The sequence below is a fragment of the Ascaphus truei genome, chromosome 8 (assembly GCF_040206685.1).
Source record: "Ascaphus truei isolate aAscTru1 chromosome 8, aAscTru1.hap1, whole genome shotgun sequence".
NCBI lineage: Eukaryota > Metazoa > Chordata > Amphibia > Anura > Ascaphidae > Ascaphus > Ascaphus truei.
In genome coordinates, this window is record NC_134490.1 from 37645074 (window position 1) to 37663756 (window position 18683).

General features: G+C 45.9%; 1 protein-coding gene across 1 annotated transcript in view; it reads right to left on the reverse strand.

Moving 5' to 3' along the window:
* Positions 1-18683, reverse strand: part of FSTL3 (follistatin like 3) — a 38427-nt gene that overhangs the window by 16677 nt on the left and 3067 nt on the right. The window contains exons 2-3 of the mRNA XM_075611495.1: positions 17586-17771; positions 14526-14741 (exon numbers count right to left, since the gene is read on the reverse strand). Of these exons, the coding sequence (XP_075467610.1) occupies positions 14526-14741; positions 17586-17771 (402 nt within the window). The remainder of the gene's footprint in view (positions 1-14525; positions 14742-17585; positions 17772-18683) is intronic.

Here is an 18683-nt window from a genome sequence, read left to right on the forward strand (position 1 = left end):
CCAACTGTCAAGCATGGTGGTGGAGGGGTGATGATTTGGGCTTGTTTTGCAGCCACAGGACCTGGGAACCTTGCAGTCATTGAGTCGACCATGGACTCCTCTGTATACCAAAGTATTCTAGAGTCAAATGTGAGGCAACCTGTCCGACAGCTAAAGCTTGGCCGAAATTGGGTCATGCAACAGGACAATAATCCCAAGCACACCAGCAAATCTACAACAGAATGGCTGAAAAAGAAAAGAATCAAGGTGTTGCAATGGCCCAGTCAAAGTCCAGACCCCAACCCGATTGAAATGCTGTGGCTGAACCTTAAGAGAGCTGTGCATAAACAAATGTCCACAAACCTCAATGAACTGAAGCAACGTTGTAAAGAAGAGTGGGCCAAAATTCCTCCACAGTGATGTGAGAGACTGATAAAGTCATACAGAAAACGATTACTTCAAGTTATTGCTGCTAAAGGTGGTTCTACAAGCTATTGAATCATAAGGTGTACTTAGTTTTTCACACATGGCTTCTCCATTTTGGCTTTATTTTTGTTAAATAAATCATAACACAGTGTAATATGTAATGTGTTGTTGTTCACCTTAGGTTGTATTTACCTAATTTTAAGACCTGCTAAGGAACAGATGATTGTTATTATGTCCTGATATGTAAAACCATAGAATTCAAAGAGGGTGTACTTTCTTTTTCACACCACTGTATATGTGTATCTTTGTTTCTGTGTGTTGTTGTGTGTATCTGTATATATGTGTATCGGTGTATATTAGTGATTTTCTCTGTGTATCTGTGTATATATGTGTATCGGTGTGTGTATTAGTGTGTCTTGGTGTGTATCTGTGTATGGTGTATCAGTGTGCATCGCTGTGGGTATCAGTGAGTTTATTTGTGTAGCTGTGTATCAGTGTGCCTCGGTGGGTTTCTGTGTGTATATATATATATATCAGTGTCTCTTTCTGTGTATCAGTGTGTATCAGTGCGTTCCTGTGTATATGAATCAGTGTGTCTCTCAGTGTGTATCAGTGTGTGTATTAGTGAGTTTCTGTCCATCAGTGTGTCTCTCATTGTTTATTAGTGAGTTTCTGTGTGTATATGTGTATCAGTTTGTCTCTCAGTGTGGATCAGTGTTTATTAGTGAGTTTCTGTGTGTATGTGTGTATATGTGTATCAGTATGGGTATCAGTGTGTGTGTGAGTTTCTGTGTATATATGTCTCTCGGTGTCTCTCAGTGTTTATTAGTGAGTTTCTGTGTGTATATGTCTGTAACAGGGGAGTAATCCCTGTTCAAGTAATGTGCCTTTAATCTAGCAGTGTGGTGGTTAACTGCTGGTAGTCAATTAATAAACACCACCTGCCTGATTTAGATTGCTTACAAAAGCCTGTCCGTTGAGACAGGAAGTGAGTCTCCTTAGCTCATACCTGAGCTGAACTTGGGAGAGAGAGCAGAGATTGTCTTTACTCTCACAACCTGTCTTGAGCTCTGCCAGAAGACACAGCAGATGCTGCTTTCAAGACACAGGGAAAACTTCTAAACCTGAATGCTGACAAACCCTGAGGGAAGGGAGCTGAACCAGGAACAGAGAAGATTTTCCCTCCAAGAAACAGATAAGACTTTCATTCTTAAGAGACTTCTTATATCTGCTTATTTCATGTTATATGTTTTGGGGCTGGGAGATATGCTTAACTAAGGGAGTTGTGAAATTGCATAGTATTTCACTAGAAATACTCCCAAGTGAATAGAAGCTTTGTTTCCCCTTTGTTTGGATGGTTTCCTAATGTTAAGGAAAAGGCACAATAAAGCCTCGTTATAATTTCACCTTATAAAGTCTCCAATTGTGTACCTCTGTGAACGTCCGTCTACATATGGTGTCCGAAGTGGGACGAGAGGTCGTCTTTGAAGTTAGAAAGGACCGGAGATTTTTTCTGTGAATTTTTTTAATGCTTTTTGCCTACAAACAGTCTGAGCAACTTAAAAAAAAATTTAAAAAAACTCTCAGGCAGCAGAGACCAAAGTTAAAGTGATACACACCACTGAAACTTATACTGCACTGAAACTTACAAAACCACAGATGGACTCTTTTCCCCAATCCCAAGAGGAGAGAGACTGCTGAAGCAGCTAAACCTTATTTGCCTATCACAAAGTGTAATATGGTCATTGAAATAGGGGTTTTGCCTTCCAGCCATAGTCAGGGTTCAAGAAGTGAGTCAGCCCTTAAAAAGGGATAGGTGTTTGTTGTTTTCAAAAGTTTCGCTGAAGCAGTGAAAACAGATGGTGACCCACGAGTGTTACTCATTTTGCAAATAAAGGTTGCCACACCGCATAGGGCTACCAGCTGTGAATGGAGTATATGCAGAAAAGTGTGAAAATTGATACAAGACTGTGCTGAAGCAGGGGAATTTTTAGCAAACAAATGCTGCGTGTAAAATTGCCCTATAGGGGAAAAGGGATTGCTGAACTGTGTAAAAGGTATTTCAAAGCCAATTGCTGAGTGTTGAGTCACCCTGCCGGGAATGAAAGAAATAGTCCACTGCAAAGAATGTTTTGTTTTTTTCTGCAAGTAAAAAAGTCTGCCTATATATCTTGGGAGAAAAACAGACACCCAAAGTGTGAAGTGTGAATGCCATAATACCCAAAGATAAGACTGAAAATTACTGAACTCAGGCAGAAAACCAAATTCTGTTGCTGAAGCGGAGGGATTGTACCTAGCAAGTAAATGGTGTAAAGCAAACAGAAGTTTTTACCTAGCAACCACACATTCAGCATACCTAATGAGAGATTATACCTAGCAAATAAATGGTGTAAAGCAAATAGACTTTTTTACCTAGCAACTGCACATCTTGTATAGCCGATAAGAGAAAATGCATGCACAGTACTGCTGATATTGAAAAAAAATTACCCAAGAAAGAAAAGTCTACAGAGATGCCTGTGAGAGCTATGACCTCTACAAGCAAAATATGCCCATCTGTAGGACTACCACAATTGGGGGTTCTAGCAAATACAGTGGCAACAGCTGCAATAGCGCCTCCTGAGGTCAGGAAGAAAATTACACCTGATAGCCTAATAATGGAGGACAAGATGCAGCGTTCCTGTAATGAACCCTACCCCACGGAAGAGTGGCCCTTCCAGTCCAATAAAGAGGAAGACATCTCTTACGGGGAGCCCGAACCGAGTCACACCCACAAAACAACCCAAGAATGGTGGGGGTGCCTGAACTCGGCACGAACAGAAAAGACCGCCCTCTATGATGACGAATATGGTCGACAAGAGAAAGAGCGGGGGCAGCAGATCACCCAATATTTCTGTCAGCTAAAGCAACTTCAAGAAAAGCCTGGCGTATATAATGAAGCTGCTAAAGTATCAAATAAAGAAGGAGACCCCAGTATTCCTGATGGGACGGAGTCATCCAAAACAAAAAAGCGGAAAAAGAAAAGCGGTTCTTCACTTACCGTGGAAGGAACAGACACGTCCGCAGATCCTGTGGAGGTAAAGGGGGACCGAGTTGCCCTGCAGCCTAGAGAAAATGGAGAATTCGTCCTGCGGTTAACCGAATATCCAGAGGGCCCAAGGCAGAAGTCGTGTACCCCAAAGAAGTGTGTGTCCGGTGCCAACAGTGAGGAACCCTCAACCAACCATCCCAGGGAAGTGGAGCCGGAACCAGTAAGTGACGATCCCTTGACCAGCCCTGAAGATGCCCTGGAAAATGCCAGGCATGACTGTGATATGCTCCGTGAACAATTGAAACAAAAGGAAGATGGTTACACAGAGCTACAGAAAAATAACGTGAAGCTACAGGAATATGTGCTCGCAATGTACTCTTTAGCCAAGACAGAATTGAACGATCTCAAGACTGAGCTAGATACTGCAAATGCTACTATTTCCGCCATGAATGAAAAGCAGAGCCAATCTGATAAAATGGTGGCTACGCTAAAGCGGAAGTATGAGGAGGCACTGAAGCAGATGACAGTCTTCCAGCAAGAGGTTCACACCCTTCGCATAGAGCTGAATGCCTCACAACAGGAGGTTAACAGTGTCCGGATAGAGGTGGACGTATCTCAGAAAGAGGTTCAGACACTCCGCAGAGCACTGGATGCCTCACATCATGAGACCAACAGCTGCCGAACAGACCTGGAAGTTTCCAGAAAGGAACTACACATTCTCACTGAGGAGCTGGACATTTCTAAAGAAACGATTGCCAATCTTAATACAAATCTCCAAGTCTCCCAGAAGGAGCTTCAGACCCTCAACCTAGAGAAGGATGTCTCACGCCAGGAGACTGTCAGTCTCAATGCAGATGTGCGTAAATGGAAGGAGGACTACAAAGAGGCCCTGAATAGTACAGAGACCGAAAAAGGAGAACATTTAAGATTACAAAAAAAAAAACTAAAACTCAAAGAAGAAAATTTTAATTTGACAAACGACGTCAAGGAAAAAAATGAAAAGCTGCACGAGCTTAAAGAAATAAATAGACTTTTGGAAGGTGAGAAGTTTGATGCAGAGCACCGACTGCAGAACCAACTGCAAGGTCTGCGTACGCACCTCGAGAAGGCAGAGAAGCAGCGAACTCTGCAGGATGACAATCTGCAGGCTGTTAAAGAAATTCAAGGGCTGCAGGAACGTCTGATTACCCAGTATGTCCCCGCAAAGCAGCATGAGAAACTGAAGGCTACCCTGAGCATCACCAAAGCAACGCTAAAAGCCAAGCTTAGAACCCAGGTGACGCGGCACAAAAGGGAGCACAAGAAGGTCCAGAAACTGAATCAAGTAACTGTGGCCCAAGCAAAGAAGTTCATAGTGCTTCACAATGCAATAAAAATGTGGAAGCAAGCTCAGAGAAAGTAAAGCATGCAGATAAATTCCCTGAGAAGAGACTTGCAAGACGCACTCAAAAAACAGGGATCTCTCGCGGATGAGATTACAGTCCTACAAGGACAAGTATTGACCCTGACTAAGCGTCAGTATCCCACAGCCTCAAAAACCCATGAAGACAAGGGTAGAGTGAGAGCTGGGAATACCGCTCATCTGAAAGACAAAGTTGCAAAATTTGAACCACCTAAACAAGCACTAGCAAAACCTTCAGCCACCCAGCAGGCAACAAAAGAAGGTACACGTGCTGAATTAAAACCAGAAGAATCCTTAGCTGATGAAGCTGAAAAGATGGGACATTCTCTGGAAGTGGGTGTGGAATTGCAACTTAATCTAAAAGGGGCTGAACTAGCAACCCCATTGAGTGGGAAAAGGGCAGAGAGACAGCTTCAAGAGCGGAAAACTCAAAGGGCTGTATTTAAACGCTCTGCAACTGCTGCCATACAGTATGCCTACAATAAGACGAGCACCCGACGCGAGGGAAATCTCATGAGCGCGCACGTAGAAAAAAGACTATACATGGAAAAAGTCCTCCTCGAGCGACTGAGGGGTGCTGATCTCAAGCACCTTCAGGAGGAGACACGAATAAACTGGAGAAAGGGCTCCAATCCCAGCAGGACTGAGGGTTCTCTTCCTCCATCCACTCTCATTCAAGTCACAGAGATATCTAGAATGAGAGTGGAAGGATGGGCTTTGGCCGTGGCAAGCCCGAGCTTCCCACAAACAGGGGAGGTATGTAACAGGGGAGTAATCCCTGTTCAAGTAATGTGCCTTTAATCTAGCAGTGTGGTGGTTAACTGCTGGTAGTCAATTAATAAACATCACCTGCCTGATTTAGATTGCTTACAAAAGCCTGTCTGCTGAGACAGGAAGTGAGTCTCCTTAGCTCATACCTGAGCTGAACTTGGGAGAGAGAGCAGAGATTGTCTTTACTCTCACAACCTGTCTTGAGCTCTGCCAGAAGACACAGCAGATGTTCCTTTCAAGACACAGGGGAAACTTCTAAACCTGAATGCTGACAAACCCTGAGGGAAGGGAGCTGAACCAGGAACAGAGAAGATTTTCCCTCCAAGAAACAGATAAGACTTTCATTCTTAAGATACTTCTTATATCTGCTTATTTCATGCTATATGTTTTGGGGCTGGGAGACATGCTTAACTAAGGGAGTTGTGAAATTGCATAGTATTTCACTAGAAATACTCCCAAGTGAATGGAAGCTTTGTTTCCCCTTTGTTTGGATGGTTTCCTAATGTTAAGGAAAAGGCACAATAAAGCCTCGTTATAATTTCACCTTATAAAGTCTCCAATTGTGTACCTCTGTGAACGTCCGTCTACAATGTCTCTCAGTGTTTATTAGTGAGTTTCTGTGTGTATGTGTGTATATGTGTATCAGTGTGTCTCAGTGTGTATATTAGTGAGTTTCTGTGTGTATATGTGTATCAGTTTGTCTCTCAGTGTGTATCAGTGTGAGTATGTCTCTCAGTGTTTATTCGTGAGTTGCTGTGTGTGTATATGTCTCTCAGTGTTTATTACTGAGTTTCTGTGTGTATATGTCTCTCAGTGTTTATTAGTGAGTTTCTGTGTGTATATGTCTCTCAGTGTGTATTAGTGAGTTTCTGTGTGTATATGTCTCTCAGGTTTTATTAGTGAGTTTCTGTGTGTATATGTCTCTCAGGTTTTATTAGTGAGTTTCTGTGTGTATATGTCTCTCAGGTTTTATTAGTGAGTTTCTGTGTGTATATGTCTCTCAGTGTTTATTAGTGAGTTTCTGTGTATATATGTCTCTCAGTGTTTATTAGTGAGTTTCTGTGTGTATATGTCTCTCAGTGTTTATTAGTGAGTTTCTGTGTGTATATGTCTCTCAGTGTTTATTAGTGAGTTTCTGTGTGTATATGTCTCTCAGTGTTTATTAGTGAGTTTCTGTGTGTATGTCTCTCAGTGTTTATTAGTGAGTTTCTGTGTATATGTCTCTCAGTGTTTATTAGTGAGTTTCTGTGTATATGTCTCAGTGTTTATTAGTGAGTTTCTGTGTGTGTATGTGTATCAGTCTGTCTCGATGTATCAATGGGTATCGGTGTGTCTCGGTGTGTGTATTAGTGAGTTTCTGTGTGTATCTGTCTCTCGGTGTGTCTCGGTGTGTGTATTAGTGAGTTTCTGTGTGTATCTGTCTCTCGGTGTGTCTCGGTGTGTGTATTAGTGAGTTTCTGTGTAACAGTCTGTCTCTCAGTGAGTTTCTGTGTAACAGTGTGTATATATGTATGTGTGTCTCTCACTGTGTATGTGTGTATGTATTAGTGTTTCTCACTGTATCAGTGTGTCTGTATATATGTGCATCAGTGTATATCTGTGTATCTGTATATGAATATTAATGTGTCTCTCACTGTGTATCTATGTATCTATGTATATCAGTGTGTATCTGTATATATGTGTATCAGTGTCTCTCGCGCTGTGGATGTGTGTTTATATGTGTATCAGTGTGTATATGTGTGTATATGAGTATTAGTGTATCTCTGTGTGTATATGTGCATCCATGCATATCAGTGTGTCACGCAATGTATATGTGTATCAGTGTGTCTTACACTGTGTATGTGTGTGTATATGTGTATCAGTGTGTATCTGTGTATCAGTGCATATGTGTATATATGAGTATCAGTGTGTATCAGCGTGTCTCTCAGCCTGTATCTGTGTATACAGTATATGTGTATCACTATATATGTGTATCTACATATATATGTGTATCAGTATGTATCACAGTGTATATGTGTATCCGTGTGTCTCTCAGTGTATCTGTGTATATGGTGTATATATGTGTATCTGTGCATCAGTGTGTCTCTCCATGTATATCTGTGTATCGGTGTGTCTCTCATTGTGTATCTCTGTATATATGTGTGTATCAGTGTATCAGTGTGTCTCTCAGTCTGTATCTGTGTATATATGTGTATCAGTGTGTCTCTCTGTATATATGTGTGTATCTGTGTATCAGTGTGTATCAGTGTGTCTCTCATTGTATATCAGTGTGTATCAGTGTGTCTAGCAAAGGGCTAAAGGGGTAAACACATGGGAGTCAAAGCCTGAACGCCTCAAACAGACCCCTAAAGATGAAAGGTCACTCCCTATAAAAGGGACAGTGTCCATTCTTCAGGAGGACTCCTTACACATATTTAGAGAAGCTCACAGCAGGGGCCATATTAAGTGAGACCCGCAAATATTATTGGCAGTCAGGATTATGGAGGCAGAGAATAAAGCAATGTATTTATTTTGTTGTGGCGCCTGCTGCCTTAAACCAGAGAAGACGCGCAGAAGATGTTAGACATTTGTTTGAAGGAGCGTGCACAGACTGTTCTCTGTCCCGCTGCCAGCGCCTTACACAGACTGTTCTCTGTCCCGCTGCCAGCGCCTTACACAGACTGTTCTCCGTCCCGCTGCCAGCGCCTTACACAGATTCTCTGTCCCGCTGCCAGCTCCTTACACAGATTCTCTGTCCCACTGCCAGCTCCTTACACAGATTCTCTGTCCCACTGCCAGCGCCTTACACAGATTCTCTGTCCCGCTGCCAGCTCCTTACACAGATTCTCTGTCCCGCTGCCAGCTCCTTACACAGATTCTCTGTCCCACTGCCAGCTCCTTCCACAGATACTCTGTCCCGCTGCCAGCTCCTTCCACAGATTCTCTGTCCCGCTGCCAGCGCCTTCCACAGATTCACTGTCCCGCTGCCAGCTCCTTACACAGATTATCTGTCCCGCTGCCAGCTCCTTACACAGATTCTCTGTCCCGCTGCCAGCTCCTTACACAGATTCTATGTCCCGCTGCCAGCTCCTTACACGGATTCACTGTCCCGCTGCCAGCTCCTTACACGGATTCACTGTCCCGCTGCCAGCTCCTTCCACAGATTCTCTGTCCCGCTGCCAGCTCCTTACACGGATTCGCTGTCCCGCTGCCAGCGCCTTACACAGATTCACTGTCCCACTGCCAGCTCCTTACACGGATTCACTGTCCCGCTGCCAGCTCCTTCCACAAATTCACTGTCCCGCTGCCAGCTCCTTCCACAGATTCTCTGTCCCGCTGCCAGCTCCTTACACAGATTCTCTGTCCCGCTGCCAGCTCCTTCCACAGATTCACTGTCCCGCTGCCAGCGCCTTACACAGATTCTCTGTCCCACTGCCAGCGCCTTACACAGATTCTCTGTCCCGCTGCCAGCTCCTTACACAGATTCTCTGTCCCGCTGCCAGCTCCTTACACAGATTCTCTGTCCCGCTGCCAGCTCCTTACACAGATTCTCTTTCCCGCTGCCAGCTCCTTCCACAGATTCTCTGTCCCGCTGCCAGCTCCTTCCACAGATTCTCTGTCCCGCTGCCAGCTCCTTACACAGATTCACTGTCCCGCTGCCAGCGCCTTACACAGATTCTCTGTCCCACTGCCAGCGCCTTACACAGATTCTCTGTCCCGCTGCCAGCGCCTTACACAGATTCTCTGTCCCACTGCCAGCGCCTTACACAGATTCTCTGTCCCGCTGCCAGCGCCTTACACAGATTCTCTGTCCCGCTGCCAGCTCCTTACACAGATTCTCTGTCCCGCTGCCAGCTCCTTACACAGATTCTCTGTCCCGCTGCCAGCTCCTTACACAGATTCTCTGTCCTGCTGCCAGCTCCTTACACAGATTCTCTGTCCTGCTGCCAGCTCCTTACACAGATTCTCTGTCCCACTGCCAGCTCCTTACACAGATTCTCTGTCCCGCTGCCAGCTCCTTCCACAGATTCTCTGTCCCACTGCCAGCGCCTTTCACAGATTCTCTGTCCCACTGCCAGCTCCTTCCACAGATTCTCTGTCCCGCTGCCAGCTCCTTCCACAGATTCTTTGTCCCGCTGCCAGCTCCTTACACAAATTCTCTGTCCCACTGCCAGCTCCTTCCACAGATTCTCTGTCCCGCTGCCAGCTCCTTACACAGATTCTCTGTCCCGCTGCCAGCTCCTTCCACAGATTCTCTGTCCCACTGCCAGCTCCTTCCACAGATTCTCTGTCCCACTGCCAGCTCCTTACACAGATTCTCTGTCCCGCTACCAGCTCCTTACACAGATTCTCTGTCCCACTGCCAGCTCCTTACACAGATTCTCTGTCCCGCTGCCAGCTCCTTACACGGATTCTCTGTCCCGCTGCCAGCTCCTTCCACAGATTCTCTGTCCCGCTGCCAGCTCCTTACACAGATTCTCTGTCCCGCTGCCAGCTCCTTACACAGACTGTTCTCTGTCCCGCTGCCAGCTCCTTACACAGATTCTTTGTCCCGCTGCCAGCTCCTTACACAAATTCTCTGTCCCGCTGCCAGCTCCTTACACAGATTCTCTGTCCCGCTGCCAGCTCATTGCACAAATTCTCTGTCCCGCTGCCAGCTCCTTACACAGATTCTCTGTCCCGCTGCCAGCTCCTTACACAGATTCACTGTCCCGCTGCCAGCTCCTTCCACAGATTCACTGTCCCACTGCCAGCTCCTTCCACAGATTCACTGTCCCACTGCCAGCTCCTTACACAGATTCTCTGTCCCGCTGCCAGCTCCTTACACAGATTCTCTGTCCCGCTGCCAGCGCCTTACACAGATTCTCTGTCCCGCTGCCAGCGCCTTACACAAATTCTCTGTCCCGCTGCCAGCTCCTTACACAGATTATCTGTCCCGCTGCCAGCTCCTTACACGGATTCACTGTCCCGCTGCCAGCTCCTTACACAGATTCTCTGTCCCACTGCCAGCTCCTTACACAGACTGTTCTCTGTCCCGCTGCCAGCTCCTTACACAGATTCACTGTCCCGCTGCCAGCTCCTTACACAGATTCTCTGTCCCACTGCCAGCTCCTTACACAGATTCTCTGTCCCGCTGCCAGCTCCTTACACAGATTCACTGTCCCGCTGCCAGCTCCTTCCACAGATTCACTGTCCCACTGCCAGCTCCTTCCACAGATTCACTGTCCCACTGCCAGCTCCTTACACAGATTCTCTGTCCCGCTGCCAGCTCCTTACACAGATTCTCTGTCCCGCTGCCAGCTCCTTACACAGATTCTCTGTCCCGCTGCCAGCGCCTTACACAAATTCTCTGTCCCGCTGCCAGCTCCTTACACAGATTATCTGTCCCGCTGCCAGCTCCTTACACGGATTCACTGTCCCGCTGCCAGCTCCTTACACAGATTCTCTGTCCCACTGCCAGCTCCTTACACAGACTGTTCTCTGTCCCGCTGCCAGCTCCTTACACAGATTCACTGTCCCGCTGCCAGCTCCTTACACAGATTCTCTGTCCCACTGCCAGCTCCTTACACGGATTCTCTGCTGGGTTTTTTTCTTCTTAAGAACACAAAATGTTTCTCTTCCTTTTCACTTTCCAAGAAAAAGAAAAACACTCAAAAATAAACTCAGAGGAGAACTCCGGGGTATGCGTCCCTCCGTCACTGTCACCCAGCGCTCTGTACTCGGGGACGAGGTGGGTAACCCTTTCAGTGCTGGAGAGATGCAGAGGTAATGTGGTATATTGGTGCATCACCACAGTAAGCTCACCAAAACATAAGTCTCATTGAATGAATCCCGAATCCGGGAACAATAACATAATAACAGGAATGATCTTCCCAGGGTGAAATAGGGACCTAGTGGTGCCCACACAGCTGCCACTGTATATGGTCTCCAAAACACATTCATTCACCACTGGGGTATGGTATGAAACAGTCCAGCAATAGAAAGGTAACAACAGAGGGGCTAATGCCCTTTACCTGACTAGTTGTGTTCCAGGTGAGTGGATTCCTCGGCGTGCAATCCTTGGAAGGAAGATCCAGGTAAGTAGAAGAGAGAAGGAGCACAGCTCACAGCATCCAGAATGCAAAAATAAGGGCAACTCCAGGCAAAGGAGAAAAATATATATTATCCTTTATTGATCAGCTTTTCAATAGTATAGGATCACGCACCAACGCGTTTCATCCCACAGGCCTTTCTCAAGGTGAGAAAGTCCTGTGGGATGAAACGCGTTGGTGCGTGATCCTATACTATTGCAAAGCTGATCAATAAAGGATAATATATTTTTTTCTCCTCTGCCTGGAGTTGCCCTTATTTTTGCATTCTGGATGCTGTGAGCTGTGCTCCTTCTCTCTTCTACTTACTTGGAGAGATGCAGAACCTATTACTTTCACCCCTTTAAGTCCTTCGTTGCCAGAAATGCCAGCGACGCGGCACTATTGCTCTTCTCCTATAAAGTGAGATAGCGCTGCTCGGGCACAAACGCACGGAAAGCTTTATTGTTTCTGAATGGGGCTTTCCGTGCAGTAGCACTGGATCGCTGCTATTTTACTATATAGAATAAAGATTCTATGTGGTATTACGCATGGAAAAAAAAATATATATATATATATATATTATATATATATATATATATATAACTACTATTAAGGTTATGGTGGGTAAAAAAAGTGACAAAAACCTTCCACAGTAAAGCATAAAGCAACTGTAAATATTACTGTATGTTCATTTGCATGTCTTAGACAGGTCTGCAACCCTGTCTTTCCCCATTGTCACCCAGCATACAGCGCTTCCACTGCAGCAAGGGATTCTGGGAAATGACATGCAAATGAGCACTCAGTGCCACCGTTTGTCTCAAGCTCGTATTACACAAGCCAATACTGAAGCCAATGCACGCTGTTTTAAACACAGCTTTTAGACAGAGGCTGGGATGAGATGCAAAGCCATTAAATCCACTCACAGACATGTTTCAACCTTGATGGGTATCATCAGTGTGAGGCTGGTCTTAATGGCTAAGCAGGTTTGAGACTAGACTAGGTAATCACCACTACAGCTATATATATAGCTCTGAGTGTTATTATATGGCTCTGAATGTTATTATATCATTCTGCATGTTTTTATATCACTGCGTGTAATTATATTGCTATGTGTGTTATTATATCTCTCTGCGTGTTATTATATTGCTGTCTCTGCATGTTCTCTCTCTCTCCCTGTGTTATTATAACTCTCTGCATGTTATTAAATCTCTCTGCGTGTTATATCGCTCTGCATGTTATTAAATTTCTGCATATTATATTGATTATGTTATAATATCACTCTGCGTGCTATTATATCTTTCAGCATGTTATTTTATCTCTGCATTATCAAAAATAATAGTTAAAACATCACATCATCTTTAAGTATATATATCACATGAAAACAGTGCTAAGCTCTAAAAACAGCAACAGAGCGTCAGTCATACATCAGACTAAACAAAAAAACTAGCGCCTGGAGCCAGCACAGCCCTTCTGGTCCTCTCAGAAGCAGATAAACGATATGACTTGTGACGTCAGCAATACCTGGCAATGCGATATTAACCAGGTCCATTGCCGAAAACAGTCTCAATCCCCTCAATGCAGAACAAACCCATCCATGTGAGTGAGGTCGGTAGCTGAGCAACGTGATGCGGACACCCCTTATATATTTTTTATATCGCTCTGCGTGTTATTATATCACACTGCGTGTTATTATATCTCTCTGCGTGTTATTATATCACACTGTGTGTTATTATATCGCTCTGTGTGTTATTATATCACACTGCGTGTTATTATATCGCTCTGCGTGTTATTATATCGCTCTGCGTGTTATTATATCACACTGCCTGTTATTATAACGCTCTGCGTGTTATTATATCGCTCTGCGTGTTATTATATCGCTCTGCGTGTTATTATATCGCTCTGCGTGTTATTATATCACACTGCGTGTTATTATATCGCTCTGCGTGTTATTTTATCACACTGCGTGTTATTATATCTCTCTGCGTGTTATTATATCGCTCTGCATGTTATTATATCGCTCTGCATGTTATTACTGTATATAGCTCTGTGTGTTATTATATCTCTCTGCGTGTTATTATATCACTCTGCGTGTTATTATATAGCTCTGCATGTTATTATATCGCTCTGCGTGTTATTATATCGCTCTGCGTGTTATTATATCGCACTGCGTGTTATTATATCACACTGCGTGTTATTATATCGCTCTGCGTGTTATTATATCACACTGCGTGTTATTATATCTCTCTGCGTGTTATTATATCGCTCTGCGTGTTATTTTATCGCTCTGCGTGTTATTATATCGCTCTGCGTGTTATTATATCGCTCTGCATGTTATTATATCTCTCTGCGTGTTATTATATAGCTCTGCGTGTTATTATATCGCTCTGCGTGTTATTATATCGCTCTGCGTGTTATTATATCACTCTGCGTGTTATTATATCTCTCTGCATGTTATTACTGTATATAGCTCTGCATGTTATTATATCTCTCTGCATGTTATTATATCGCTCTGCGTGTTATTATATCGCTCTGCGTGTTATTATATCGCTCTGCGTGTTATTATAGCGCTCTGCATGTTATTATATTATACAGACAGATACATATGTACACAGACAGAAAGACATATACAGACAGATACATATGTACACAGACAGACATAAATGTACACAGACAGATACAAATGTAGACACAGACACAAGTACACAGACAGACCGATACATATGTACACAGACACAAGTACACAGACAGACCGATACATATGTACACAGACACAAGTACACAGACAGACAGATACATAGGTACACAGACAGACAAACAGATACATATGTACACCGACAGACACACATATACACACAGATGTCTCACATACTCTTGCACCTGCCGAAGTACATGACCTCCAGGTCCGGCTGCCCACGGCATTTGCTGGTGAGCAGTTCACACTCATCCTGGTACGTGTGCCCATCAGAGCCGCACACCGGCACCTCACGGGCAAGCGCTGAGCAGTCAGGAGCACATTCACACTGTGGGCGCCCCTCCTTCAGCAGACAAGTCTTCCCTGGGGAACAATGCACCCCCTCACAGCTGTCTGAGGGGTGAGGAGAGGGGGAAAGAGACACTTTTGAGAATGCACCTCATATCCCATTAGCAACAAGGGTCACAAGAAGGGGGGGCTGTGTAATGGAGCAAGTTTGAAGCAAAACTGGTCTATTCGTCTGCAAAATGGGGGGAGAACATCAATTAACCAAGGAAAAATCTTCCCAATTAAATTTCTTATTTGATATATATGGTGCAGTATTTTGTTTGTTTGTTCTTGTATAGCGCTGCTAGTTTAACAAAGCACTTTACAGAGACATTTTGCAGACACAGACCCTGCCCCTTAGAGCTTACAATCTATGTTTTTTGGTGTCTGAGGCACAGGGAGATAAAGTGACTTGCCCAAGGTCACAAGGAGCTGACACCGGGAATTGAACCAGGTACAACCCGTTTCAAATTCATCGTCTGTCAGTGTCTTTACTCACTGAGCCGCTCCTTTTTGCCCCAGTATTACAGCCGGGAGACTTTGATTAATTTTCCCCTTTGTGTCTCAATGTATTACATTTTTTGCCTCATCAGTTTGTGATGTGGGAGTCAGTGGAAGACAGTGACATGACGCACACATTATTAAGAGATGTATCAAAGTGCGCTTCAGTTTATCTCTATTATCTCTACAATTCTGGGGTGGTAAAACATCTCCTTGTTTAGCAAATGTGCAGCAGGTGTGAGAAGCGTTAATAACCGCTCCCTATACCTCGTCCCATTGCTCCATATAATTCTCATCTCTCCCTATAAAGCCTATCGCTACCGATACATGCTCCCTATAACTCCTCCTATTGCTGCATATAACCGCTCCCTATAACTCCTCCTATTGCTGCATATAACCGCTCCCTATAACTCCTCCTATTGCTCCATATAACCGCTCCTTTTGCACCATATAACCGCTCCCTATAACTCCTCCTATTGCTGCATATAACCGCTCCCTATAACTCCTCCTATTGCTGCATATAACCGCTCCCTATAACTCCTCCTATTGCTCCATATAACTCCTCCTTTTGCACCATATAACCGCTCCCTATAACTCCTCCTATTGCCCCATATAACCGCTCCCTATAACTCCTCCTATTGCCCCATATAACCGCTCCCTATAACTCCTCCTATTGCTCCCTATAACGGCTCCCTATAACTCCTCCTATTGCCCCATATAACCGCTCCCTATAACTCCTCCTATTGCCCCATATAACCGCCCCCTATAGATCCATATAACTGCTCCCTATAACTCCTCCTATTGCTCCATATAACCGCTCCCTATACCTCCTCCTATTGCTCCATATAACTCCTCCTATTGCCCAATATAACCACTCCCTATAACTCCTCCAATTACCCCTTGCTATAACTCCTATTGTTCCATATAACCGCTCCCTATAACTCCTCCTATTACCCCATATAACCGCTCCCTATAACTCCTCCTATTGCCCCAGATAACCGCTCCCTATAACTCCTCCTATTGCCCTATATAACCGCTCCCTATAACTCCTCCTATTGCCCCATATAACCGCTCCCTATAACTCCTCCTATTGCCCCAGATAACCGCTCCCTATAACTCCTCCTATTGCCCTATATAACCGCTCCCTATAACTCCTCCTATTGCCCCATATAACCACTCCCTATAACTCCTCCTATTGCCCCATATAACCGCTCCCTATAACTCCTCCTTTTGCCCCATATAACCGCTCCCTATAACTCCTTCTATTGCCCCATATAACCGCTCCCTATAACTCCTCCTATTGCCCCATATAACCGCTCCCTATAACTCCTCCTATTGCCCCATATAACCGCTCCCTATAACTCCTCCTATTACCCCATATAACCGCTCCCTATAACTCCTCCTATTGCCCCATATAACCGCTCCCTATAACTCCTCCTATTGCCCCATATAACCTCTCCCCATAACTCCTCCTATTGCCCCATATAACCGCTCCCTATAACTCCTCCTATTGCCCCATATAACCGCTCCCTATAACTCCTCCTATTGCCCCATATAACCGCTCCCTATAACTCCTCCTATTGCCCCATATAACCTCTCCCCATAACTCCTCCTATTGCCCCATATAACCGCTCCCTATAACTCCTCCTATTGCCCCATATAACCGCTCCCTATAACTCCTCCTATTGCCCCATATAACCTCTCCCCATAACTCCTCCTATTGCCCCATATAACCTCTCCCCATAACTCCTCCTATTGCCCCATATAACCGCTCCCTATAACTCCTCCTATTGCCCCATATAACCTCTCCCCATAACTCCTCCTATTGCCCCATATAACCGCTCCCTATAACTCCTCCTATTGCCCCATATAACCGCTCCCTATAACTCCTCCTATTGCCCCATATAACCGCTCCCTATAACTCCTCCTATTGCCCCATATAACCGCTCCCTATAACTCCTCCTATTGCCCCATATAACCGCTCCCTATAACTCCTCCTATTGCCCCATATAACCGCTCCCCATACCTCCTCCTATTGCGCCATATAACCGCTCCCTATAACTCCTCCTATTGCTCCATATAACCGCTCCCCATACCTCCTCCTATTGCCCCATATAACCGCTCCCTATAACTCCTCCTATTGCCCCATATAACCGCTCCCTATAACTCCTCCTATTGCCCCATATAACCGCACCCTATAACTCCTCCTATTGCCCCATATAACCGCTCCCTATAACTCCTCCTATTGCCCCATATAACCGCTCCCTATAACTCCTCCTATTGCCCCATATAACCGCTCCCTATAACTCCTATTGCTCCATACAACTCCTTTTGACTTTGACAGATACTTGTTCAAAGTGCTTCAATTGTGTGGGTAAAGAACAGGGACACCTGTTTGGGGTTTCCTACCTCGGCAGGGCTGGCAGGTGACGAGCCCCAGGAAGCCCAGCAGGCTGATCTTGTTCATGGGGTCAGTGTAGTTGGACCATGCTGTGTCCAGATGACCGTCCCCACAGCACTCATCCCATGTCACAGCACTAAGTATCAACAGGTTGCATGTGGTGCCTCTGTCCTGCAGCAGCCAGCAGGTGCCACCTGAGGGGACAGCAAATGTCACCACACCGGATCACATCTGCTGTCCCTGTATCGGAGTCTGGATGTGTATGATGAGTCTATATGAGGTGAATGTGTATTGGGTCTGTGCGTGCGAGAGGGGTCTGTGCGTGCGAGAGGGGTCTGTGCGTGCGAGAGGGGTCTGTGCGAGAGAGAGGGGTCTGTGCGAGAGAGAGGGGTCTGTGCGAGAGAGAGGGGTCTGTGCGAGAGAGAGGGGTCTGTGCGTGCGAGGGGTCTGTGCGTGCGAGAGGGGTCTGTGCGTGCGAGGGGTCTGTGCGAGAGAGAGGGGTCTGTGCGAGAGAGAGGGGTCTGTGCGAGAGAGAGGGGTCTGTGCGAGAGAGAGGGGTCTGTGCGAGAGAGAGGGGTCTGTGCGAGACAGAGGGGTCTGTGCGAGACAGAGGGGTCTGTGCGTGCGAGAGGGGTCTGTGCGAGAGAGAGGGGTCTGTGCGAGAGAGAGGGGTCTGTGCGAGAGAGAGGGGTCTGTGCTAGAGAGAGGGGTCTGTGCGAGCGAGAGGGGTCTGTGCGTGCGAGAGGGGTCTGTGCGTGCGAGAGGGGTCTGTGCGAAAGAGAGGGGTCTGTGCGAAAGAGAGGGGTCTGTGCGAAAGAGAGGGGTCTGTGCGAGAGAGAGGGGTCTGTGCGAGAGAGAGGGGTCTGTGCGTGAGAGAGTGGTCTGCGTGAGAGAGGGGTCTGTGCGTGCGATGGGTCTGTACGTGAAAAGGGGGGGGTGTGTGTGCGAGAGAGGGGTCTGTGCGTGCGAGAGGGGTCTGTGCGAGAGAGTGGTCTGTGCGTGCGAGAGGGGTCTGTGCGTGCGAGAGGGGTCTGTGCGAGAGAGAGGGGTCTGTGCGAGAGAGAGGGGTCTGTGCGAGAGAGAGGGGTCTGTGCGAGAGAGAGGGG